Raw genomic sequence first — 26260 nt, 5'->3', positions numbered from 1 at the left:
ACAGGAAGACAAAGTTTGTGATGCAGCAAAATGTTCTTCAAGCGAACGTTGAAGGACAAAAGCTGAGAACTGACTGAAGGGGAAAAGCGAGTGGGTGAATAAGAGAGTGAGCGGATGAATAATGAATGTGTGAATGTGTGTCACTTTGTGTAAGCACCGCTCACCGGAGCCTGCGGGGTTCACCATAAATATCAGCTTTCCGCCGCCGGGCGTCCCGGCTCGGGGCCGAATCGGGTGTGGCTGTGATGTCACAGTGTAACCTCACCTGAAAGGTGGCACTGTTGGGGAAGGACAGACAATTCCATCACTTCCTGCTGCTCATCTGCAGAGCTACAAAACCTAGATTCCAACAAACTAAATGCTTCAAAGCTTTAATTTCTTTTTAAATTAGTGGGAGCAGCAAGGTCACAGTCTCCTTCACAAGACTACAGAGTGTTTCCACACAACTCTTCTCTGGTTCTCAGGTTTTCACGTTTTAGTCTCCAGAGGCGATAATTGCCTCTCCTTGTCTCTAGTATGTACCTGCTGCCTTCTGGTGTGCGTGCACCTTGCATAGTTGGCTAACTTTAGTTCTTCCTAACTGAAGCTGGAGGCTGTTTTTAGCCACGTGCTAATAAACGTGACGAGTGAAGAAAAAAAGGGGCATCCCTGTCACTGAAGGCCAAAAACAGAAAGGTAGTGTGGGGTTGCCAGATTGGTGCAGGTGCCAGATTTGAGGTTATTATGCTTGGTACTCACACACACACACACACACAGGGAGAAGCACACACACACCTCCACCTCTTCAGTATCTCAGGATGAACAAACAAACAGCTGCGGCATGCCGGGCTGCCAGGCCGATTTAGTTGCCAGGCTTTTGTTTATCCCCCCTTTTCTGTGTCAGGGTCATTTCTTCTGGCATGAGCTACTCTGTGCACACACACAGAGTCATGTTTGTATCACTTCAGAGGCCATAATATTAACTCTCATTTATTTTCTGGAGAATTCTGCCTGTCACAGTGTTACCCTGAATCTAAACACTGAGCTTTACAGCAGTTTGGAGTAAACAGCAGAAGTCATGCAAACACAGACACAAGTGTAAAATATTCTGCAATAGCAGAAATATAAATATCGAGAGCTACAAAATTGAATTGAGCCCCGCCTGCAGCGAAAAGTAGAAATGGTGAGTCTGCTCACACCAACTGTCCCGTTCTGCTTCCTCCAATCAGCAAAATGTGAAAGGAATTTTTCCAAAAACATGTTTTGTGTCTGCAGCATGTATGTTGTAGAGTCTGCAGAGGTGACATGTTGCCACGGCAACCAAGAGAACAGAGGTTTGTTAAAAAAACAAACGAAAAACAAACAAACCCCAACAGTGATCTTTTTCTGAGAGTAGTTCTTAATGCTGAAGTCTGAGCAGTTTTATTAAACACAACTGAGGAGTTTGTATGATCCACACCTAACACTAAAAACTATTAGTGTTACTGACGAAGCTTAATAAAGTAGCACAAAGGGCACAAACTGATGAAGTAAAGGCAGGAGGAGTTTATGTATTCATATGTAAGTGCTCGATGTGAGACACACACACACACACACACACACACACACACACACACACACACTGCAGTTGTTGTGAGCAGAGTTCCAGTCAGGCAGAAAAAATCTCTTCATGCAGATTTTCATCTTTTTTTTCTTCTTTTTCTGCTGCTTTTGGACATGATGGTGTTAATTACCCAGAATGCCATCTCCCTGGCTGTGTGTGTGTGTGTGTGTGTGTGTGTGTGTGTGTGTGTGTGTGTGTGTGTGTGTGTGTGTGTGTGTGTGTGTGGTGACTGCAGGAGAGTTATTCTCCAAAATCAGCAGCTGATGACAGAGAAGCTGTTGGTTAATTTAAGACCTCCTCTTCAATCTCTCCTCGTTTCTTTTTCACTCCTTTTCTCTCCACGTGTCGAGTGTTTCCTCTATTTCCATTTCCTCTCACCTCCTTTGTCTCTTCTTTTCTTTCACCACTCTTCCTCTTTGGTTTCTCATTTCACTCTTTTCTCTTTCACATTGTTTTCTTTCCTTCTTGCTTCTTACTTTTTGCTCTCATCACTTCCTCTGTCCTCGCCTCTCCTTTGTCGTCCTCTTCCTCTTCTCTCCACAGCTGATTTTATTCTTCGTTCTTTTTTTTGACACTTCCTATTTTGTTTGTCATATTTCTGTTTACTTGCGCTTCTTTTTTTTCTGACACTTTCTACGTTTTAAATGATTCTTTTCCTCTCTCTGTTCTCAGCTCTTCTCTTCCTCCCTTCTCTGCTGCACTAGTTGCTGTTATGCTTCCACTTCTTTTTCTTCCATCATCCTCTTTTTCTGGTTGTAATCTTTGATTTTTGCAAAAACAAAACAAAACGAAGAATCCCTTTTTTTATATTGACTCACAAATTTTGTTCCTTTGATCTCTGATGTTCCTTTTATAAATTCTTATTCTTACTGCTTTCTTATTATGTTTATGTTTCCTCTCCTCTTGTCCTGATCAGTATCAGGCGGTCTTTTGATTTGAATTCTTCAGATATTTCCACACCTGTGGACACTCAAACATCCACTCAAACATTCCAGGTGATTAAAGGTGTGATTAAATGGAGAGTTTAAGGCACATAACAAATTATGAATGTTCAATTATTTCAAACAACAATACAAATAACTAATAACTATTTCAAACAGAGATGACTTTCACTGTGGGTGGAGCTTCAGGCAGGTGACTAACAGGTGTTTTTACCTGGAGACAGAATAAATTGTTAGAACAACAAACAAAGTTTGGATGAATGAGACGTTGAAGATGTCGACCCTGCGCTGTCTTCATGAAGCAGGAGTCAGGACCCATCTAACTAACAGTGAGCTCGTACTGGCTGATTTAAAGTCGATAAAGGAGCAGAACGCTAAAGAGTTACACAAAAGCCAGGAGATAAATCACAAGACAAAATACTAAACAAAGAGACCAGGAAGTGAAAGTCAGCACAGATGAGGAAGAAATAAAAGTAAGAAAGGGAGGCAGAAGAAGAAAGAGACGTGAAATAAGCAGAGTAAAAGAGAAAACGTGAACAGAACAATAACAATAATAACATTAATTTTAGTAAGTATATGAGTATCTCATCTGAGCTTCATGTATCTGTCCACACATCACTGTCATCTGATCTGCTTATAGACTTAAAGCATTCTTATAGGAGCTTATTTCAATAATTTGATCGATAATCCTCTTCTCCGTCTCGTCTTTCTTTTCTGTTTCCTTCCATCATTCGATGTGAAACGTTTCTGCAAACACACACGTCTTCTTGGCCTGATCATCTGAATGTTTCCTGAATCTTTTCCAGACTCCTGATTGGCTGATAGCAGGGAGCCACAGGTGTCTGAGTCCTTGCCGTCTGTGTCCTCCTGATTTCTGATTTCCCCTGAGAACGTGTGTGTGTGTGTGTGTGTGTGTGTGTGTTAATTACTGCTCTGGTTGTGTCCTGTACCTTCATCCAACTGAGGATGGCTCTGATTTTCTAAATGTTTCTTGAATCTGAGCACGAGGGCAAAAAGTGTCTCTGCTGTGGGGTGAAGTATTAAAAATCTTTAGGAAACATTAGCTAGCTTGGCTAGAACAGTTTATTTCTGCTTTAACCCTTCAAAGCCGGTCGGAGCGGGCACGCTCCGTTTTGCGTAACTATTTTTAAATCCCTGTAGAACCGGAACCGCGTAAGCTAGCGCAATAATTTTTTTGGCATATGAAACCGGAGGAGTTGTACTTACATCTTATGCCATCAGCTTGTCCTGGGTCACAGTTTCCTTCCACATATAGCTTTGCAAATATTACATAAAAAGCGCTTGCAGGAACAAAAACATAATATTCCAGAAACTCCAAAACTCCGATCTGATCAGCTGTTCGTAACACTTCCCACATTGAAACAGACGTCAGCGCGAACGATAGCATGTCCGCCATGACCTGCCCGAAACCGGAAGTGACGTCATTTTCGCGGAAAATGTAGTTTTTTACTTGTAGGCCTTAAAAGCCGATGCTGGTGTTTTTATAAGTCATGTTTGACTTTATGCTTTTCTGAATACTTGCTGGGATGCTTAGAACTCGAATTGCACTGCTGGAAATAGTTTATTTTGATGCACGTGCTGTTTTCTTTGCAAATTTGCATCATAGGATTGTTTTTCGTTTTTCCTGCAGTATATAAAAATTGTTGTATCTCAAAAATAAAACTATGAAGACACTCAAAATAAATTTCCTGTTGTTGTAAACTATTTTTTGCAACTTTTTTCTATTTAAAGTTTTAAATTTCTCCAAGTAGAAATATATGTAAAAAACAAACAAAAATGATTTTCAATTTTTTTGTAGTTTATTGCACTTTTTTGCAATTTATGTAGTTACTATGGACTTAATATACTATTAAAATATGGGCTATAACAGTTGTATTGATGTATAGCAACTTGAAATGCTCCCAAAAATGGCACTACAGCATGTAAAAATATAAAGTAAGCTCTGGCGGACTTGGTAGGTCTTAAAGGGTTAAAGTTGAACATTTTAACATGAGAGGCTGGTGGAACTCCATTAGAGGAACTGCAGTTTTTGGCACTTCAGTCATTATTGCCATTATCATTTAACAGATGTCTGATTTCCTGTTCCCACTGTGACTCGGATGCCTCAGGCCTGGACTCTGACCAAACGTGAAGTTTGGGACAGACTTAGTTACAGCATCTTACGCCATCACGAAGCTTGAGACTGGTTCTTATATAGTGCTTTTCTACTCTTCTGAACACTCAAAGCGCTTCACACAACTTGTGCATTCATCTATTCACACCCATTCGCACAAGTGCTTTCTAAGTAACATTCACACACACTCATACTCCGATGGATGCATCGCAGAGCAATTTGGGGTTAGTATCTTACCCAATGACACGCAGACTAGGGGAAGCCAGGAATCGAACCACCAACCTTCCGATCAGTAGATGACCTGCTCTACCGCCTGAGCTACAGCCACCCCACAGCTAAAAATTGACGCCTCTGATGGAGTGCAAAACAAGAAACGATATGTCAATAAAAATCAGCACTAATAGTAAGAGTCCACATAATAATGATGATCATGATGATCGAGGCCATGAGTCTGTTAATATGTTAGAAACTTCATAAAATCCAGCTGTGAACATCTGTTGGAGGTTTACTGATAAGTCTGAGAGGGTGGTGAGTATGAAGTGCAGTTTCTTGTGTTACCTGTTGTTATCAGAGATATCTGTGTAAGGAGGAAATGATCAGTCATGAGGAAGTTTAGAGACGGCTGCTAGAAGAGCTCAAGTTTTAATGGGAGCAGCGTGAAGAGGCAATCTCAGGAATGGGAGTAGGGGTGAGACCCTGGAACCTCGAGTGATTTACAGGTTACACAAACTTTTATCTCTTTTAGAAGTCAAACTGCAAACAGCAGCTTTGTGCTACCTAACAGCACCCGGTGTGTTTTACTTAGTTTTACTGCCAAAAGTCGGTTTCATTTATATTTCTGTAGTTGAGTGAAAATCTTACTTCGGTAAAGAAACGTGTTTGTGAAAGAAACGAGTATGAGCACCTTATATTCTAACAAGAAAAAAGGGAGACTCATGAATGTTTCCAACAAACATGCTAATAAAAGATCAGCTGTAATTGTTAAACAGCTGAAAAAGTCATATTTAGTGTAATAATTTTGCAGTGATAACCACATCCCTCTGTTCATGAGGACAGACACAGAGAAGATCAAACACACTCACAGAGTGATGCATGCCTGCAGTACATGCAAGGACAAATAGCTTTCTATTTCTGTGTCTGTATCTCTTATTTCAGCTTGTTGTTCTCTCTTTATTGATTCACTTCTGCTCCGTTCACATTCATATTCGTATTTTCACAGCTGTCAGTCATAAACCAAACTCCTGAAGCTGTTTACAAAATGTTTTTCCATGTTGTCGTGTTCCTGTGTGAACGATGACGCAGCAAGTTAAAAACACAGACTTCCATCAGAAAGAAAGAAGAGTGCGGGTTAGTCTGATACTCGACAGCTGCAGCCTGAGACACTGACGCATGTTTCCTTTAATTTCAGTTTAACACAACAAACCTGCAGCTGAGCTGATAAAAAATACAGTGATAAAAAGTGACGATAAAGAGCATGCAAACAAGACACGCTAATGACTCAGATGGTTAGATGACGCTCAAGACAACCAGAGGTTCAGACAGACAGAGAGGAAAGGAGGGGCGGAGGAAGGAAGGAGGAGAAGTACAGAAAGGGGGGTGGAAGGTAAAGAGGTGAGATGAAGGGTTACAAGAAAGGAAGTGAAGGATGGAGGAGGGATAGGATGGAAGGAGAGTGAAGGAAGGAAGGAAGGAAGGAAGGAAAAGGTTAGGTTTAGGGCTTGAATACATGGCTGGAACGTGTATTACCATGGGACCGTCATTCCACTGGGATTCTTCCATAACCCAGCGCGTACCATAAGAACGCGAAAGGTGACCTCAGGAACGCTACGGGACGTGACAAAACGTGGGTATGCTATGCCCGGGGAGTGAGAACGGCCTGAGGAAGGACAGGAGGGAGGGAGAGTGAAGGAAGGAAGGAAGGAAAAGAGTGGCGATGAAGGGTTACAAATAAGGAAGGGAAGGATGGAGCAAGGGAAAGTGGAAACGTGGAAGCAAAGAAGGGAGGGAGGGAGATGAAAAGATGGGAAGAGAAGGAAGCAAAGAAGGGAGGAGAGATTGGGCTGTAATCAAGGAAGCAAGTGAGGGGGAAAGAGTAAGAGAAGGAAGTAGAGGTGAGAAGAAGGAAGGAGGCAAGAAAGGAAGGGAGGAGAGATGAGGAAGGAAAAGGGAATGAAAGGAAGGAGTGGAGGGAGGAAGAAAGGAAAGGGAAAACGAATGGGGAGTAAGGGGAGGAGGAATAGGAGGAAGGGAGAGTGAATGATGGAAGGAAGGAAAAGAGGTGCGATGAAGGGTTACAAGAAAGGATGGGGAGGATTGAGGAGGGGTAGGAGGGAGTGAGAGTGAAGGAAGGAATGAAGGAAAAGAGTGGAGATGAAGGGTTACAAATAAGGAAAGGAAGGATAGAGGATTGATAGGAGGGAGGGAGAGTGAAAGAAGGAAGGAAGGAAGGAAGGAAAAGAGTGGAGATGAAGGGTTACAAATAAGGAAAGGAAGGATAGAGGATTGATAGGAGGGAGGGAGAGTGAAAGAAGGAAGGAAGGAAGGAAGGAAAAGAGTGGGGATGAAGGGTTACAAGAAAGGAAGGGAAGGATGGAGCAAGGGAAAGTGGAAATGTGGAAGCAAATAAGGGAGGGAGAAGATGGAGAAGAAAAGATGGGGAGAGAAGGAAGAAAAGAAGGGTAGGGGAGGGAAGCAAGGGAGTAAGGGAGAGAAAAAAGAAGGGAGAAGGAAAGAAGAAAGGGAGAAAGAAGGACAGGCAGAAGAGAAGGCAGCAGGGAGGGAAAAAGAGAAAAAGAAAAGAGGGGAGACGAAGCAAGCAAGGAAGGAGAGATTTGGTTGAAAGGAAGGAAAGGATGGGGAAAGGAGGAGACAATGAAGACGAGATGGAAGAATGAAGCAAGCAAGGAAGGAAGGGAGGGGAGATAATGGTAAGGAAGGGAGGGAGGAGAGGAGGATGGAAAGAAAGAAGGAATAAAGATAAGAAGAGAAGAGAGAAAATGGAGGACAGGAAAAGGGAGGGAGGAAAAACAGGAAATGAGGTAGAAGGAGTGAAGGAGCAAAGAATGAAAAATAGGACGGACAGAGAAAATTAAGAAAAGGTAGGACAAGAATTAAGGAATGGAGGAAGAGGAAAAGGAAGGAAGCATAGGAGATAATCAGAAAAACAGACGAAATAAAGAAAATGTGGAAAAGATGGAAAGGAAGATTTAAAAGGAACCAACAAACAACAGAGGAAGTTATGATGGAAAGAAGGAAGGAAGATCGGACTACAGCTGCAGGGAGGGAATAATGAAACACGAAAGGAAACGAGAGCACAAAGGGAGGAAGAAACCAATTAAGGACAAGAGGATGTGAAGAAATATAAAGGAAACAAGGACTGAAGGAAGGACAAAAACCAAAGGACTCAGAAATGAGAAAAGAAAATGTGGCGTGTGTGTGTGTGTGTGTGTGTGTGTGTGTGTGCATGTGTGTGTGTGTGTGCGTGTGTGTGTGTGTGTGTGTGTGTGTGTGTGTGTGTGCATGTGTGTGCATGTGTGTGCATGTGTGTGTGTGTGTGTGTGTGTGTGTGTGTGTGCGTGTGTGTGTGTGTGTGTGTGTGTGTGCGTGTGTGTGCGTGCGTGTGTGTGCGTGTGTGTGCGTGTGTGTAAATGAATTTTAGCGTTGCGAGGCGTTTAATGGCTGCTTTTTAGTTCGGAGGGTCGAGTGCGGTCCTTTACCGTCTGATGGGGATTTGACGACACCTATAACAGCTTTATCTTCGATACGACCTTGACCAGAACATGAACTGATACCAGCGCTCCGTCATTGTGTGTTAATAACCACGGACACACTCAGAGGAGACACTTAACTGAGACAGTGGAGGGAACTGATATAGAAATTATGATATGATATGATTGGTCTGCACAAACACACCTTGATTCAAGTACACGAAGCCTGTGTGCCTAATGTCACCAAAACCACTGATCGCCCATTACAGCCTCCTGTAATATCACACGGCAGGAGCAGCCGTGAGCCGAGGCGGGACTCTGAGGTGTCTTGTGCAGAGTTTCCCACACACACGCTTCACATGGGTGGGCCAGGCTGGATTTATTAACAGCTGCCAGAGTACATTTGGTGATTCACCAAAGCATTTCCCTTTTTATCTCTCTGACAGAACTGCACCTCATTTGTGATCTTCTGGCTCTTATTTTGAAAGTTCATTTTCTGCTATCAAGCCAGTACTCCCCGTTTCCTGTCATAGCAGTCCTTAATATCTTTCAGCTGCTTTTCCAAGGAGTCTCTCATACCGTGGTCAATATAACTCCAACTCCCACCCCATCATAGCACTGAGGGCCGCACTATCGGTTGGAGCAATGTGCGGAGCATCGACCTCCATCTCCAGCTGCAGTCCACAGTAGTGGAGTTATATTTGCGCTAGTATTAGAAGGAAGCAAGAAGGGAGGTAAAGCAGTGTTAAGGAAAGAAACAGGAATGACAGAAGTAATTAGAAAAGGAAGGGAGAAAGATGAATGGATGGAGTATAAATGCAGGGAGGAATAAATAAGAAGAGAAAAAATGAGCCAACAAAGGAAAGAAGAATAAGAAAGGGAAAGAGAAAAACAGAAAGAAAAGCTAAATAATGAATGGATGGATAAAAGGAAGAAACAAATTAGAAAACACGAGGGAGGGTAGGATAGGAGAGGAAAGAAGGGAAGTAACGATAGAAGGTTATGGATAGATAAAGTATGGATGGAAGGAAGAAAAAGGGGAAGAATGACAGTTGATAGATGAAAATATTTAAGGAATGGAAGAGGATACAAAAAGAGAAAAACAAGGACAGATGAAGGAGGAAGGATAAAAAGGGAAAAAGGAAGGTAGGAGACAGGATGATGGAAAGATAGAGGGAGGATGAAAGAAGAATAAGAAAGAATAAGAAAAAAGGAAGCGGTAAGATGAGGAAAAAGGAATGAAGGTAAGAAGGGAGGACAAATAAGCAGTTAAGAAATCGTGGCAGAGGCAGCAGTGATGGAGGAGAGGAAGAAAGGAAGGATGAAGATGGTTCTGGTGCACATTTTGTAAGTAATGTTTGAGTCAGGGGTTTGAAACAGTTTAGGCCGGCCTTCTTTGATTCTGAAAGGATTAAGCACCCTGTGTGAACACTCCAGACGACCGTGAAGAGCGACAGGTAACAAACAGCAGGACGGACTTGATGCTAACACGTCGAGAGCTCTGCGCCGGCCAGCGCACAGCTTCGATAATGAAGTCATCGGCGTCCGAGCCGGCGAGGCCGGAGGACTTGCTAAACTAATGAGTCAGGTTGGCTCAGCGTGGAGGCGAGGGCCAGGACTGTCTGCAGCCCAAGCAACAACAAAGCACAATGAACCAACTACTGGCAGTCAGGGACAATCAGTCAACCCCACCGAGAAACAGAAAAGCACCTTCAGCAGCAGACTGATCCAACTCCCTCTGACGGGCGGGACGCAGGAAGCCAATTTAGGGCCAAACTGTCTGATAGAAGAGAATAGAAGAGAGAGCAGAGCCCTGTTTCTTAAAAAGACAAGATCACAGCTCTCCGGATCAGAAACTGGAGGAAGTGGAGTTTATATAATAATCCATTTGCAGGCCGACGGTGTTGCATTCACAGGTTGCTGTGGAAAGACTGAGCACATTTGTTGTGTTCTTTGCAGACTGCAAACAGCCTCTTTACCTGCGTTGCTGGATCATCGTTGTTTAGAGAAACAAAAGTTTTGACTGTTTTATTTTTAGTTGAATGTGAGACAATTTTTCTTTAAGCACATAATATTGTTTACATCAGTTTTTACTGTTTGACCAGCAGAAACTATTTTTACATCCATTGTTTAGCTCCTCCTGTCTGTTGCTTCCAGGAGCTAGCAGCACCTTGAGATTTTTTTCCTTCCTTCTTTGATGCAGAAAAGTCTGCAGAGGCTCCACATTGTACGTTATTAGCCAAAGCACGTAGCAACTGAATCCCTAGGACACAAGCCAACATCACAATGGCCAGCAGTGTGATATGTGATACATAAATGTAGCACTTAATTCATTTAAAAAGGTCCTGCATGAATGTAATTTTCAGGAGACAGGGTTCCACAAATGGCCTGAAATATGAAAATATGAAAGGGCGCAAAATCAAAAGCACAGTTTATATTATGATGGCGACACGACCGAGCCGAGGGGCGTGCGTCTGAAGCGCAAACACTGCAGCTTTGTGGAAGGTGGATTTTAAGTGTGTGTAGAGGTGTGAGGGACTGTCATCCAACATGCAGCTCTGACATGACACACGGAAGCGGCCGCATGTCAGGGTCACCCCCCTCATCTTTACCACCCACCCCAGACGGTCCCAGTGGTCCTCTGCCAGCTCGGCTTGGCGTTCTGCCCAACGTCAGTGAATCATTCCCTGTGCCGGGCAGCAGCTCCGCTGCGATCGCAGCAGCGGCACGGTGACAAAATGCGTTTCCTCCTCTCAGGCTAATTGAATTGAAGGTGCTGCATATTCACTGCTGCTGCTCCTGGACGGCGGCGTCCTCTCAGCAGAGGTTTTTCTGTGGGAGTTTTCGCTCTCCATCACCGAGCTGTGACAGGACGCTCTGATTTCAGAGCCGAGCCAACAGAGCTGATGGGATTGGTCCTGAGTGCTGCCACACGTGCTCTGAGCTGCTCTCCTTCAGCCTCGTCTGTGCTGTATGGAGGGTGTGTTAAGACAAAAATACAAAAAAAAGAGTCAAAATTGTAGTTAACCTTCAAGGGAAGACCCGGAGAAGCATCCTGAAGTGATACAAATTCAGCCAGTGTCCATTTGTTCTGAGTTACTTTAACTTTGTCCCTTTTTTATGAATTAGAAACACAACATTAGCACTGTGGCTGTTTAGGTGTGTTTAAAGCAGGATTCCTGCCAATCAAACATCACAGAAAGGTGATTAATGGTGTAAACTGATGAAGGCATTTATACCATTAAATGTAGAAGCACAAATGACTTGATCTTTTTATATTCTTCTTCTAAAAATACTAAAATATTTTGGCATACATTCAGGTTCTTGTTAAAAATGACAGTAAGTCATCCCTGCAGTTTATTACTGAATGAGGAATTCAGTAGTGAGAGAGAAGTATGTGAGGGTGGTGCAGGACATGGTGAGGTGTGCGGTTGGAGGGACAAATGGATTCAAAGTGGAGGCGGGATTACATCAGGGATCTGCTCTGAGCCTCTTCTTGTCTGCAGCGGTGATGGACAGGCTGACAGATGAGGTCAGGCAGGAGTCTATATGGACTTTTATGGACTCGTTTGCAGACGACACTGTGATCTGAAGTGAGAGTAGGGAGCAGGTGGAGGAGGTGGAGGTATGGGCTGGAAAGAAAAGGAGAAACAGTGTGGAGGGCTACTTCCAGTGTCGAGGATAGGTCCTCGCTATCCATCTCACTGAAGATCAAGCAAGACATGCTTCCCTGCGAGAGGAAACCCGTTAAGTGTTTGGAACAGAACATCAGCTGGGACCAGGACCTCTGCCAAACTCTGGAAAGGTTGGAGAGTGTTGTTGTCTGATGTGACATCCAGGAGGCCGGGATCATTTTGTCTTTTTTCTCCATAAATCCTGGAATGTGGTGACAACATCATAATAAATTATTCTTTAAACTGACATTAACAGTGATGTTGTACAAACTGATATCCTGACAGCTCCAGTTTGAAAACACTTAAGAAACACTTACAGACTTTAGTACTTCCCAGGAGGGAGGTTAGCCCGTTTCTGTACAAGCGACGGAGCGTCCGGACAAGGTGAAGCCGCTCTGCACTGGAGTAGCTTCATGTTAGTTAGCAGAAGATGAAACTTCACTTCCAGGTGAATTCCTGCGGAGTTTGCTCGGCTGCTCCCAGTTGGAGTTTGCATGCAATGTTTATAAACTGACAAAGCTGAGAATAAGCAGCACCGACACAACGGTGAGCCCGAATCCAGACGCACACTTGCAGTCTAAACTCAGCCTTCACCCTCCTAAATAATCTGTCCACGAATGCTTCATAATCTCCATCCACTGTTTGTTCACAGCGCGGGAGTCTGTGTAGTTTTGTCACTAACGACCCTCCGTACTCCGGCAGCGCACCCCTCGAAATGAGCACGTCTCCGGCCACAATAACATCTCAGTCTGAGTATTTAATTCATGTTTCTGTAAAGAACAGACATTTTTTTGTTTTGGTGTTTTAGTTTGACCTTATTCCACAAACAGGCTTCAGACAGGATGTGGCGACGCTGCACAGACACACAGTTTGTAGCTTGCCAGAGGTTGGAAGAAACGCTCGAAGGAGAAAAGAGCAAACCAAGCGTGCAGCCATTCCACACACACACACACACACACACACACACACACACACACACACACACACACACACACACAGCAGGGGGCGCACAGAGGCACATACTGTATCTGATGAATAGCTGAAATGGTATGGAAATAAAGGAGGACAGAATATGCATTCACCTAAGCCCAGTGAATACAGACAGACACACACACACACACACACACACACACACAGGCAGGGCTGATGAATGCCTGAAAAATGGAAATAAGGAGGAGAAACTCACTAAAGGAGCATTCTGTTGTTTTCAGCCGACTCTGCACATCACTGTGTCTTTAACAGACTTGTGTGATGTCATAGAACAGCACAGGTGTGTGTCTTCATGCAGCAGGTGTGACTGAATGGGTCCCTCACCTTTTTATGAAAAAACGAGCTTTACCATGCAGAACATTTTCTTTGATCTTGTTGGTTTCTTGTCCTGTGTTTGAGTGTTGGAGCTGGATGAGGTGCTCAAACTTACGAAAGAAATTTGAAAACTGCTTCTTAACACGACAGGTCAACATGTTTTACTTTGCTTTATTTATTCATTGTCTTTGGTTTCCTGTCACAAACGACTTCAGCCGTGCTGTTTGGATGAGTGCTTCTCGGGAAAGCTGCCGTCTGCAGGGCCACGGTTTAAAGAGCTCACATTCGCTGCTAAAACTGTGTGTGTGACGTGTTTAGGGGACGTCTGTAAACTGTAGATAAAAAAACAAAACAGTGTCCTGCAGTAGTGTGTAAAAATAACCTTAAAAACTCACTTTGGAGATGAGACTAGTGACCATTACTGAAACAAAATCAAGCAAGTCGACTTAAATATTCTTGAATGAAATAAAGAATATCATCATCATCAGTACACAACATTTTTAATCATTGTTCATTATTATTGCTTTGCTCCACAGTAACAGTGGAGCTATGACTGTGTTGTTAAAGGTCGTCCCTTTAACCCCGGGCCCTCCACATCCACATACACTACAGTGCTAATTATTTTCCTGTAAGGGAACTTAACTCTAAGGGTTCTCCACTTTATTTACTAGTCTGATGTCTGTCAGTGAACAGGCCACAGCTGGACAGATGTCATTTTCTTCATGCATGTGTCATTTTTAAGCTTTACAGTTTTCTGTAGCAGCAGCAGTGACACACATGAACATAACGACGTCACAAGGGGAGAGTAAAACTAAAAACATTAAACATAGGAACACAGGATCCCTTCAAAATAAAACAGGAAACATAGTGAGACGCAGACATGACAACCTGAACTTGACAACGTAAGACACAGACATGAAACACATGAAGGGCAAGGGAGGCTTAACAGGGGTTGGAAGACACAAGGGGAATCTAATAACAAATGAACTAGAAAAACTAATGAGCTTAACCATATAAACATCAAAATAAACTAAAACTCAAAACACTGGGTGATAAGACCCAGGATCGTGACACTATGGCTGCTGTTTCAATAAGTGTGTTCATTTCAGTTCCACCTCAAGGAGCCTCAAATAGCTTCATGTTGTAAAGTGAAGCCTCTCCAATTTTAAAGAGAACCCTTAAAATCAAACGATTCTCTGCAGTATGAACTTGGCGACAGTGTGGAGGAAGAACTCCCTTTTAACAGGAAAAAACTCAAACCAGCTGAACCACTTGAATAAGCTGGTTGGTTGGTGAGATGGAAGATGGCACCTGACCTGATGCGTCCCGCTCATTCAGCAGGAAGGATTTTAAATTTAATGGTGTTGGATCATCTGAAGCTCACTTTTTGAGTTTCTTCATTCAGTTTCTTCTTCATTGATTATTTGCTGTGTGTAATAATAGTTTCATTGTTTATTTTGAATTATTTTACTGCACCACTGACATCGTTTCAGTCACTATTTTCGGTGATTTACCCTGAGAATGTGCCATCATGCTCATCCCCAGGTCGTCACCACAGACTCTGAGGTAACAAGACATGTGATCAGGCAGCTGCTAGGGTTTGGATTATTTATCTGAAATATTATTTTTGAAACAAAAAGGAGATACAGTGAGTTTAAGGACATCAAAGTTGACTAACAGCAACCTATCTGATCTGAATTTACTAGCAGTAAATGTAGTTAATGGTGTCTGTGATGGTTTCAGAAAAGGATCTGCTCAAATAAAGCGACTTTCCAATGTAAGATTGTTCATAAAGCCTCTGCTTTGCACGCGGCATTTATAATTCTTTATAATGGTCTGATTGATAAATATGTAGGAAATGAACTGGAGGTGTTTTGTAGCTGCAGGTTTATTAATGTTTCAGCCCTAATGTAAAAGTTGTGAAGCTTGTTTGCATGTTTGTGCTTGAATGTGACTTTCCTCGTGCATATTTGCATGCGTGCGTGTGTGTGCGTGTGTGTCCTTCCTGAGGGCGACGCTTGTTTGGTTGTCTGTGTTGGCGTGGTGACCCAGAAATTCATCCAGTCTCCCCCGTCTTCCTGTTTCATAACATCTTCACTTTTGGTGTCTGTAGTAAAAAAAACCCCCTCTGCTGTTGTTTCATGTTGTGCAGAATTAAAGCCTCAGATTGTTCTTGAGCAAGGCAGCCGAATGCTAATGTGCAGTCCTCAGTCTAGCTTCAGAGGTGAAACAGCTTGTTGCTGTGGTTGTACTCTCCAAGTTACTTTGCACCCTTGTGGTTTTTGGCTCACAGAGGTTTAAATGTCTGGTTGATAATACTGAAACTTAAAATAAGGATACAAAAACGGACTTTAAACTGAAGCATTTTTATTTTCATGTTCTATATGCACATATATTTAGCAATTTTCTAGACTTACTGACTTTGCAGAGGAGGATGACTTTTAATTGTTGGAGGAAACCCACCAACACAGCCCAGCTGTCCCCAGTAGGAAATATGTTAATTATTATTAGCATAAGAAAAGCGATCTTTGTTGCGTTATTCACCTCTTAAGTGGATAACATTTCTAGATCCAAATGCTCCTTTCTTTTCCAAAAGCAACAAAACTCTGTGGCACCACTGACAGTTAAAAAAAAAAACATGATTGCAATAAAGTTTAACATCAAGGCATCCATGAAAAAGAGTATTTACGAAGGTGGTCAGATAGCTAGTCTCAATCTAAAGATGATGTTCCATATTCTGACTGATAATTCCTAAAAAAAACACTCAAAAATGCAGAACTCAGGAGACTGAGGCTATGTCCACACGTACCCGGGTATTTTTGAAAACGCAGATTTTTCTTTGCGTTTGCACCTTTCGTCCACACGTAAACGGCGTTTTTGGTCACTGAAAACGGAGATTTTTAAAAACTCCGGCCAGGGTGGATATTTTTGAAAACTCAGTTTTTGCATTTACGTGTGGATGAGAAAAACGGAGAAAACGGAGAAAACGCAGTGTCAAAGGTGTGCGCATTTTTTGACGTCACACTGCGCCACGTTATTGTTTCGGTGAAATGAATTTCTACAATACTGTTACTGTTAATTGTTCTCTCTGCAGTGTTTAAATGCTTACATATACACACACAGTTACTGTCCCTCCACACATACGACTCGGTTCTGCTTCCATGCCCCAGCTTTGTTTACTATTTCCCACCGAGGCTTCCAACATTTCTACACGGTTAGCAATATATCGCCACCTGTTGCTTTGGCATGTTCCTAGCAGCTTTTTCCTTCATTTCTGCGTTTACGTGTGGACGGGATTATTTTTTAAAACGAAAACGGAAAATCTCAGTTTTCAAAAATACCCGTGTACGCGTGGACGTAGCCTGAAAGACTTTACCAACCCTCCAAACAGCAGCATAGTCAGTATAGGCAGTGGTAAAGTCAGACTGGTTGACATATAATGTGCTATCAGGTTCCATGATGTAAAATACTGAAAACCAACCAAATTGAAGTCAAAATAACGTCAGAGATTATCCAACCATAAGACGAGATTAGTGCACGATTTCTTGCTACGAAAAAGTCCTGATCTTAAGGTTAAGGTCCGCACTGCAGCGTGCTAACAGGATGAGAGCCTCATCCAACACGCGGCCGACACGTCATCACTTATTAAGGGGATTGCAGCATGCAGTATCGGCATTAAGCATTAGTTGGTTCAGCATTTCCTGAAACCTAAAGGTCTTGCTGTAGTGAGGAGCTGCAAAAGAATTAGTAGTAAACAACAATGCAAAGACACAATGAGCAGGGAACATAATTAAAAGCACGAAACACAGTTGAAGCTCTGCAGAGCAACGGATCTGTAATCATCTGTTCAGCCATTTGAAGTTTGTAGCAGTTCATTGTGGTTTAGCCTGAAGCTGCTGGAAGCAGTATGGAGGCTGATTAGTGTCTGAAAGAAGGGTAACATTAAATATATGACTCTGTCTGACTCTGAAGAAATATTTTCAGGTGATGCCAATTAGAGCATTCTTTGAGAGAAGTGCCTGGAAAAATGGCCAGAAGCCTTGAAAGATCAGAAGATCAGCTTGTAGGACTTTTACTGTGTTGGCTCATCTGTCTCATGCCCGTGCACCCTGCATCTTTTTCCAGAACGTGAAAGGACATGGGAGGAGGTAGTAAAGGAAAACAGACAGAAGGGAAAGGGTATAGGCAGGTCCAAGACTATGAAGAAGTCAAACAGGAAGTTGTTAAAGAAAAGACAATGGTAAAAAAAGAAGGCGTAACAGGGTGCTGAAATATAAGAGACGATAGAAATCAAAGAGTAAAGAACATTATAATGCATTTAAATGTCAGACGGAAGTGGTATTTGGTCTTTTCTTCTTAGGCACCATTACTAAAATGTACTAAAAGTCAAGTTTGACCAGTCACTGGGTTGTAATGGTTCCCCTGGCTGGTAATTTCAGAGCTGAATGTTCCTCTGATTATAAATTAGGTACAATAAATGTAGGAGTTTGTTTCCAGCAACCTTCTGACAATCTTGTGGTCTTAAAAGGTCCTCAGAAAGCTGTGTGACTCAGGGACAGGAACATTTTAGGCCTCTCTTGATGTAATTTAGAGTTATGAATCATTCATAAAACACATGCGTCTGACAGCTTTCATTCACAACGTGGTTAAAATTAGGAGCTGCCAGTGAGGTGTCCGAGATAAGATTACAGGCTGAATGCAGTGAGATTGTAGGCATGCGTCGTATTTTTTCAGACACGATTCAGACTGTAGACATTTAATCTGGCCCTGGCAGCATTTACCTTATTTAATGTGTATATATTTTCTGTTCCAGTAGTGGATGCTCATATCAAACATGGCCAGAATTTTAAATATTGAGGTCAATGTATAGTGAACCAAGAACTCAGCGGTCATCCTTCTCTAACTGCTCAGTTTAGAGCAGCTATTTCTTCTAATGGAGCTGATGGCATAGAAAGAGGGTATCTCCCATACTGTTATCTCAGGCAAATAAGCCCCCACAGCCTGCTGGTCAAAGAGAGAGGAGCTAAAGTGACATCCATCCATCTTTTATGGCTGATCTGGAATTAGGCTGTAGAGGTAGCAAGTTAATTATACCATTCAAATCTTTTCTTCCCAAGATGTGTTTTATAATTCATCCTGATTGCAACATGATACACTCAGCAGTCAGCTGATCCCTCCATGAAACTCTTGGTCTACAACAGGACTTCCTTCCTCCAAGAGAAAGTTGCCAGGATATATCCTTATTAGATGTGTGGCCACAATCATCAGGGCCTTTTTGGCATAAATTAGCTCCACTACAGCCGAATCACATTCTCGTTTTTTTGGTCACTACTGTGAGCTAATGACCAGAACTGAGATCGACTTGCTCTTCGCCACGTTGGTCTGGTAGACTTGTATTACTGCAGAGCTCCATCTTATCTCGCTTAGGTTAGGGTAGGCTTGAAGGTTAAGCCCTGTAAACAAAGACACTGATTTGCTTGTCCCACATTGCTTTAGCTGAGGGTTTATGGATGGTGGACACTGAAGCTGTTTGTATGTATGTATTTAACCCTTTAAAGCCTGTCGGAGCGGGCACGCTCCGTTTTGCGTAACTATTTTTAAATCCCTGTAGAACCGGAACCACATAAGCTAGCGCAATAATTTTTTTTGCCTATGAAACCTGAGGAGTTGTACTTACATCTTATGCCATCAGCTTGTCCTAGGTCACGGTTTCCTGCCACATATAGCTTTGCAAAAACTGCATAAAAAGCCCTTGCAGGAACAAAAACATAATATTCCAGAAACATACTTTGCCGATCCGATCAGCTGTTCGTAACACTTCCCACATTGAAACAGACGTCAGCGCGAACGATCACATGTCCGCCATGACCTGCCCGAAACCGGAAGTGACGTCATTTTTGCGGAAAATGTAGTTTTTTACTTGTAGGCCTTAAAAGCCTATACTGGTGTTTTTATAAGTCATGTTTGACTTTATGCTTTTTTGAATAGTTTCTGGGATGCTTAGAACTCAAATTGCACTGATTAAAATAGTTTATTTTGATGCACGTGCTGTTTTCTTTGCAAATTTGCATCATAAGACTGTTTTTCGTTTTTTCCTGCAGTATATAAAAATTGGTGTATCTCAAAAATAAAACTATGAAGACACTCAAAATAAATTTCCTGTTGTTGTAAACTATTTTTTGCAACTTTTTAAAGTTAAAGTTAAACTTAAAGTTTTGACGGATAAACCTCTTAAATTTTTCCAAGTAGAAATATATGTAAAAAAACCCCCCAAAAACGATTTTCAATATTTTTGTAGTTTATTGCACTTTTTTGCAATTTATGTCGTTACTATGGACTTAATGCAGACATATTATTAAAATGTGGGCTATAACAGTTGTATTGATGTATAGCAACTTGAAATGCTCCCTAAAGCTCTGGCGGCCTTGGTTCTATGGTAGGTCTTAAAGGGTTAAGGTAGTGGCTTGTGTGGGTTAAGGTTCTTCATGGAGTTACTGGCTGCCAATTCCTGTGGTCCGGTCAACAGTATTCCTCTAACTTTGAAATGCATCACTGTTTTCCTGTAAACATTCAAGGACAATGAATATGATTGTGTTAGGTTTAGAAAAAGCTGGTTTGGGTTTCCATTGTAGCGTGTCCCTGCTTTGTCTGTGCAACAAGGCTCCTGCAGACACAAAAGTTACTTCTTATACAAACAGATTTCTTACAAATTCCTGCTGACTGTGACGAATAAAAAGGATTCATTTGCCTCCATGAACATGAGACAACTTTGGGTCCTTTTTCGTGATGATTTCTGGTTTTCTTGTGAGACCTGTTTGAGAAGAAAAACTTAAGATTTATTTGCTTTTCCAGCCTTTTTGTCATCTTTCAGTGTCGCTGATCTTTCCTAACTCAACTTGGGGAATTTTATTGTTTCAGCTGGGAGGGCCAACAAATCTCATGATACCAATAAACGTGTACGTGACCAAGTGATGGAGTCAAATGGAAACCAGGACCAAGCAGCTCATCGGGACCTACTGTAGTTGGGGCACGTGTGTGTGTGAGAGAGACTGAGTGGATGACAGCTTTTGATAAGAGGAAAACAGAGCTAGATCTTCCTTTGATGTGGACACACACACGTGAATGCACGTACACACACACACACACACACACACACACACACACACACACACACACACTCTTCAGAAATCAGATTTGGGAGCTGTGAAGAATAAATGCATGAAGGGTTGAAAAACGAGGGCTGTCTAATCATTCAATTAGGATCCAAGGCAGATGGTCTGGACACACACACACACACACACACACACACACACACACACACACACACAGACCTGTTACACACTCACACTTTGTCAGTCTTGCTCTCTTGAAACTCTCAGTGTAATCCTATAGTCCGTCTCTCTCTTTCTCTCCTTCAGTGTAACCCTATACTCGATTGCCCCGTTTCTGAGTTTAATGAGACTATTGTTGGTCTGCACTTCATTATCTCAACTTCCCATAATTATCAGACTCTATACATGGAAACAAAACACCACACAAATAGCATGCTTTCTATGCATGTGTGAGTGTGTTTTCTTGTCTTTAGCTTCCTTTCAATATTAACTGCACCACAGTGACCTTCTTGCAGAAAACAGTCCTCTCCAACCTGCACATTAGTCCCTGGGCAGGCCCGGTGGACTCGTGCAGACTTCACTGCACTTGTTTCAGCTTACAACTAAACTATAAACAAGATGAATTTGATCTGTTTTATTAAACATACTTTTAATGTGTGTATGGCTGGAAAAATAAGTAGGATCAAATACAAATGTATACTTCAAATAAGTTGGTGAGGTGGATGAAGGGCGAAAAGAGAAACCCAAAGATTTCGTTTCACCAATCACATGGATGCTATTGCCTGAACAGACTTTTTTAAAGCCCCAAAAGAGCCAAAAAGAGTTTTCCTGTTATATATTCCTGTTACACATTTTTCATCATTCAGTCCTACTTTGTCTATTTCAAGGACCTTGTCTTCTTTGTTTTTCCCCTCTTTCCCCCTGTTTTTTTTTTTTTTGCCTCACTGACTTTCTTCAGTCTATATCTGATGTTTCTTTTCTCTGTTTTAATATGTTTTCCTCCTATAGGGGAGCTCAGTTATGGCAAAACGCATTATTATAAATGCTGGAGTTTGTCTGGGAGATAGGCCGAGACTTGTGGCGCGTCCCTTGGAAAGGGCAGCTGTGTGTGTGGGTGCAGATGTGTGCAATAAGACCTGTGTGGTAGCTACATGGAGCAGTCCTGATTATCTTGTTTTCATTAATCATTAACAGGCAGGATTGTAATAGAAATTAAAACCTGGCTCTGACATCCTGTGTCCTTTGTTTGGGTCCTTTCCCCCTGTGACCAATAACAAGTAGAGGTTGGCAGACCTGCAGACTCCTCTGGATCAGAAAGGAGGATACTTATCTATATTTATGTAATGCCTCCTCCTTCGTTGACTGCGTAATAATATTTAGCTTTAATTATTTTACATATTACTGTAAAACATGCGTGGCTTCTTCTCTGCAGTGATGAAGGAATGAAATAACGTCCCTAAGAACGCTGCTGCTTCTCAATCTAAAGGCCTTCAGTGTAAATTAGCTTCGTCTGTGTGCTGTCTGTGAGTTAATTGTTTAATGTGCTGCTGTCCTTGCTTGCCGTGAATGGCTCCATCAGGGATCAATAAAGTATTTGATTGATTTATTGATTGATGGGGAGGGGATTGGACTCTGGCTTTCTTTCTTCTTCATCGAGGATTCGCCTCCATGCAGCCTGTTAATGAGGTCTGGTGCCTTTGTTCAGCCATCAGTTGGCGTGTTTGATAGAGCTGAGGTTGGCGCTCTGTGCAGACCAGTCCGGTTCTTCCATCCCAAACTGGGATTGTATCTTCATGGAAACAGGCCACCATCATGTAGAAAGGGAAAAATGAGCAGTTACCTGGACTAAATATGTAAAACGGATCAAAATCGAAAATTGTGCTCCCGTTGACTCGGTGTTCCATGCAGTAGTGTCATCTGGTTATTTGTAAAACACCTTGTGCAGCTGTTGACATCGCAGAGGTGTCAAGCAGAGTGGGAGGGGGGCAGGTGTGATTGAGCTTCATCAGGTTGGAGTCGATCGTGGAGAGTTTTTCAGGCTGATTGCTGCCCTTTCAAAGGGCCCGAGCGGCTGCTCAATGATGAGCGAGGTGAAGCTGGGGTTGTCCTGAGTGGCAGAACGCCGTTTCAGAGGACGTAATCATCCTGCGAGCGACGAGGCCGTTCAATCACAGCTCTGTCCCGATGCCCATAGACACTCCTGGCACTCAAATCAAACGCTCGTCAGCTCATGACTCGAGGATTCAAAATATACTCAACAAGTGTTTTCTATCATCAGTTTTGACCTAAAGAAGGAGGCCGCTTTTATTTGACTTCTTTACTAAAGTCTCTGCATCAGCACTGACGCATTTCGCAGCTCTATTACCATAAAATATGGAAGTTACAGCGTTGTAGTCCTTAATTGTAATGTGCTCGGCAAGTTTATGCTTTGCAAATGTCACCAATTACTTTTTTTAAAGTGAAGCTGAAATGGACAGATGTGAAAATAAAATTATGTCCACGTCAAAATTAAGGTGATTAATCCCACAGTGGCAAACACAGTAAGCTGGATGTTGAGCATGCTCAGTGACTTCTTTACAAACAGCTGCTCTGAGATTCATAGTCGTTAATATTGGGAAACATTATGACTCATAACACAACACGAGGATGTTTTTCTGGTGGTCAGTCAGCTGTTTTTTTCTGACTATTTGTGAAACGTCAGCAGATTTTGATTTGGGCTCTGGTTTAATTTCAGCACTCGCAGTTTTGTTCAGTTCATATTTTCATACAAAAGCTAAAAATAACAATCATCATAATAATCCTGCTGTAAAGTTGAAGCTGCCATGCTGCTTATAATTATTAAAACCATTAAAGCTTTTGTAAACTTTGGAGAGGACTCAACAATGAAATGTGTCAGAAATATCTGAAATACTTCGTGTGTCATCTCTATATTTTTGATGTTTGCAAACATGCACTGGTTTAAATTTTGTTAAGTTTAAACATAATCGTATACAGCACAACTGGATCGATTTATATTTTGATTTACTGAACTGCTACAATTCTTTGCATTTCTTTTTCCTGTGACTTGATGAACGAGTTTCCAGCAGCAGCAGCTCCGCTGGGATTTGGTGACAGTGTGTTGAAGTGTGTTCTGTTTGATTCAGCAGGTTGTGGGATTAGATTAGATTACTATGTTCAAACTGGAAGGTTAAAGTAGGAAGTCATTTTTCATAGCTAACCTCTGTCCTCTGTGTGTGTGTGTGTGTGTGTGTGTGTGTGTGTGTGTGTGTGTGTGTGTGTGTGTGTGTGTGTGTGTGTGTGTGTGTGCAGCTGGTATACTGGGCCAGTCAGCAGCAGGATCAGGATGAGAAGATGGCTGGCTGTGTGTTTCCAATGGGACCAGAGAGCTTTCAGCGCTTCACGCCGGACTCCCTGGCGGCCATCGAGCAGCGCATCGCCCAGGAGGAGGCCCGACGCAACAAACACTACCAGGAGGTGTGTCAAAACAAACACACACACACACAGCTCACACAAGCACAACAAGATGCTGGAGGGTAAACGTGGAAATAAAGAAGTGAGCCGTTATAAGCAGACAGATGTGAGATATTTCAGATATGGTTTGTGTGTCTGTGTGTGCGTCAGGACCTGGGCGACGTGGAGCTCCCCCGGCCCCGGCCCGATCTGGAGGCAGGAAAACAGCTGCCACGCATCTTCGCTGACATCCCATCTCATCTGGTGGGCGTTCCACTGGAAGACATCGACCCATACTACTTCAAAGACAAGAGGGTAGGTCACCCAGAGAGAAAGTGTGTGTGTGTTTCTGGATGTACCTTCTCCGCTGTTGGAGAGGATCCCTGGAAGATTCTCTGAGGACCACAGGAGAGTTACCTAGTGTGTGTGTGTGTGTGCGCGTGTGTGTGTGTGTGTCCTGGATTGCTCACAAATCTGTTTACATGGTAATATTGTGGAGACTTAACCATGTAAATAGGACAAATCAGCTGACTTCAGACTTCATGTAACCAAAAATATTTAGTCAAAGCTCATCGATTCCACAAGGAAGCAGGTGGAAGCCATTTTTTATTCTTTTTTTTAGTTATATTTGATAAGTTATCTGATTAATATCGTGGGTTGATGTGAGATACAAACCATCCCAGAAGTCCGTGCTTTGGTTTTGGTGAGTGGATTTCTATTACTTTTTAGTCTGCGATGGCGCAGACACTCTAGGACGATAGCCTCCCTGTGATTGGGAAAAGTTGGTGATTTTTCAGTGATTGCATTGAATTTTTCCTGATTCTGGGACAGAAAAGCTCTCAGACAGATTGGCGAAGGTTTGGAAATAACTGCTGTCTAACAGACTCCAACATGTTTCAGTCGGTCGGAGTCAATCTGCACCGATGAGCACAACTCATCTGCAATGCATCTCTTTGAAATAGTTCTCAATTGGTTGGTTCTGGTTATTTTCTGAGTCCCTCAGGAGGAGGCTCAGAAAATAACCTGTCTCAGATCTGAAGTTCTGGTTGTGAGTAGCTAATGTGAATTGTTTTTTGTATGTATATTTTAAGATTTTGCAACACTTCGCACAGTTTTGTGATTTTTGCCAGTTTTTCACAGTTAAACATGTTTTTATCACAAACTGATTGCATGTATATTTGCCAACTTAACCCCCTTCAATAACAAACTGATGGAAACACACTGATAGCAGACCGACTTCATCCTGTTGCCACTTTATTGGTGTCTTGGTGAAAGTTGCTTTAAAGGATTTAAAGTCATTTAGCTTAAACGTTTATTCCACATGGCTTTGATTATTTTGGTTTTTCTGCAGTTGCCAGCCACTGTTTTCTCTCTGTAGATGTAGCTGTAGCATTATTTAGCACTAATTAGCCAATATGCTTTTCTCTAGCTAAGACTGTTAGCATTGGCCACAGATCTCCAAACCAGACGGTGGCTCGTCCAGGTCTTATTCAGTCTTTGGGACTGACTAACTCCTGGAGCCAGCCTCCAGTAGAGCCTGCCAGGAACAATCTACATACTATTCTCAAAATTTATGTAAACTAAACTGCAAATCTACTGTTATAGAAAATACTACATGTATCAGATCTTATGGTTTGTTACATTTCAGAGAACGTAAATAATTTAAAGTAGATTAATCACTTTGATTGATTGATTGATTGAATCTTTATTTTGAACATGTTGAAAAAGTACAACAAAATAGAATTAAAAGAGACAAATGAACAAAGCAAAACAAAAGGAAAACGAGCAACCACAACTCCAAATAACGTTCATGTTCAAAAAGGAGCAGGAAGAAGCATAAGCTTCATTATTTACAGAAAGATTACACATGAAAAAATCTTAAAGCCATAGAGATGAACAGTTTACCCACCTAAAACCACAAACCCAAGACACAGCACCCATATTATTTAGAAATAAATTCTAAGGAATAAAAATGGAGGCCTTGGCTCCCTGGTTCACTGCTTTAGTGCCTTTTTTGGCAGCACAGTGCATTATTAATAAAATCTGTGTATTTATGTATTTTTCTGTCTGGTTCTCCTGCAGACGTTCATAGTCCTGAACAAAGGGAAGGCCATCTTCCGTTTCAGTGCCACATCCGCCCTCTACATCTTCAGCCCCTTCCACCCTATCCGGAGACTCGCCATCAAGATCCTCGTGCACTCATATCCTTAAGTACACAAACTCTGCTGCTACTGTCTGTACTTGCCTTATGATCTGCAGAGAAATGGCTGCGGGTGGGGGTCAGGGGTCAGTTACAGAGGAGCCTCCAGTGCTTTCAGGGTGTGCTGAAGGATGCTGTGTGAGAGAAGCCAGGCC

General features: G+C 42.3%; 1 protein-coding gene across 2 annotated transcripts in view; it reads left to right on the top strand.

Moving 5' to 3' along the window:
- The window catches only part of LOC146380829 (sodium channel protein type 3 subunit alpha-like), a 267758-nt gene that overhangs the window by 35199 nt on the left and 206299 nt on the right, over positions 1 to 26260 (top strand). For both annotated transcript variants that reach the window (XM_084939857.1, XM_084939858.1), the window contains exons 2-4: positions 23765 to 23929; positions 24077 to 24220; positions 25988 to 26106. In XM_084939857.1, coding sequence (XP_084795983.1) covers positions 23807 to 23929; positions 24077 to 24220; positions 25988 to 26106 — 386 coding nt within the window. In that variant the 5' untranslated portion in view covers positions 23765 to 23806. The remainder of the gene's footprint in view (positions 1 to 23764; positions 23930 to 24076; positions 24221 to 25987; positions 26107 to 26260) is intronic.

The sequence above is a fragment of the Perissodus microlepis genome, chromosome 9, assembly GCF_051167445.1.
Source record: "Perissodus microlepis isolate ML-2025 ecotype Zambia chromosome 9, ASM5116744v1, whole genome shotgun sequence".
In the NCBI taxonomy this organism is placed as follows: Eukaryota; Metazoa; Chordata; class Actinopteri; order Cichliformes; family Cichlidae; genus Perissodus; species Perissodus microlepis.
This window is presented reverse-complemented; position numbering and strand designations above follow the sequence as displayed.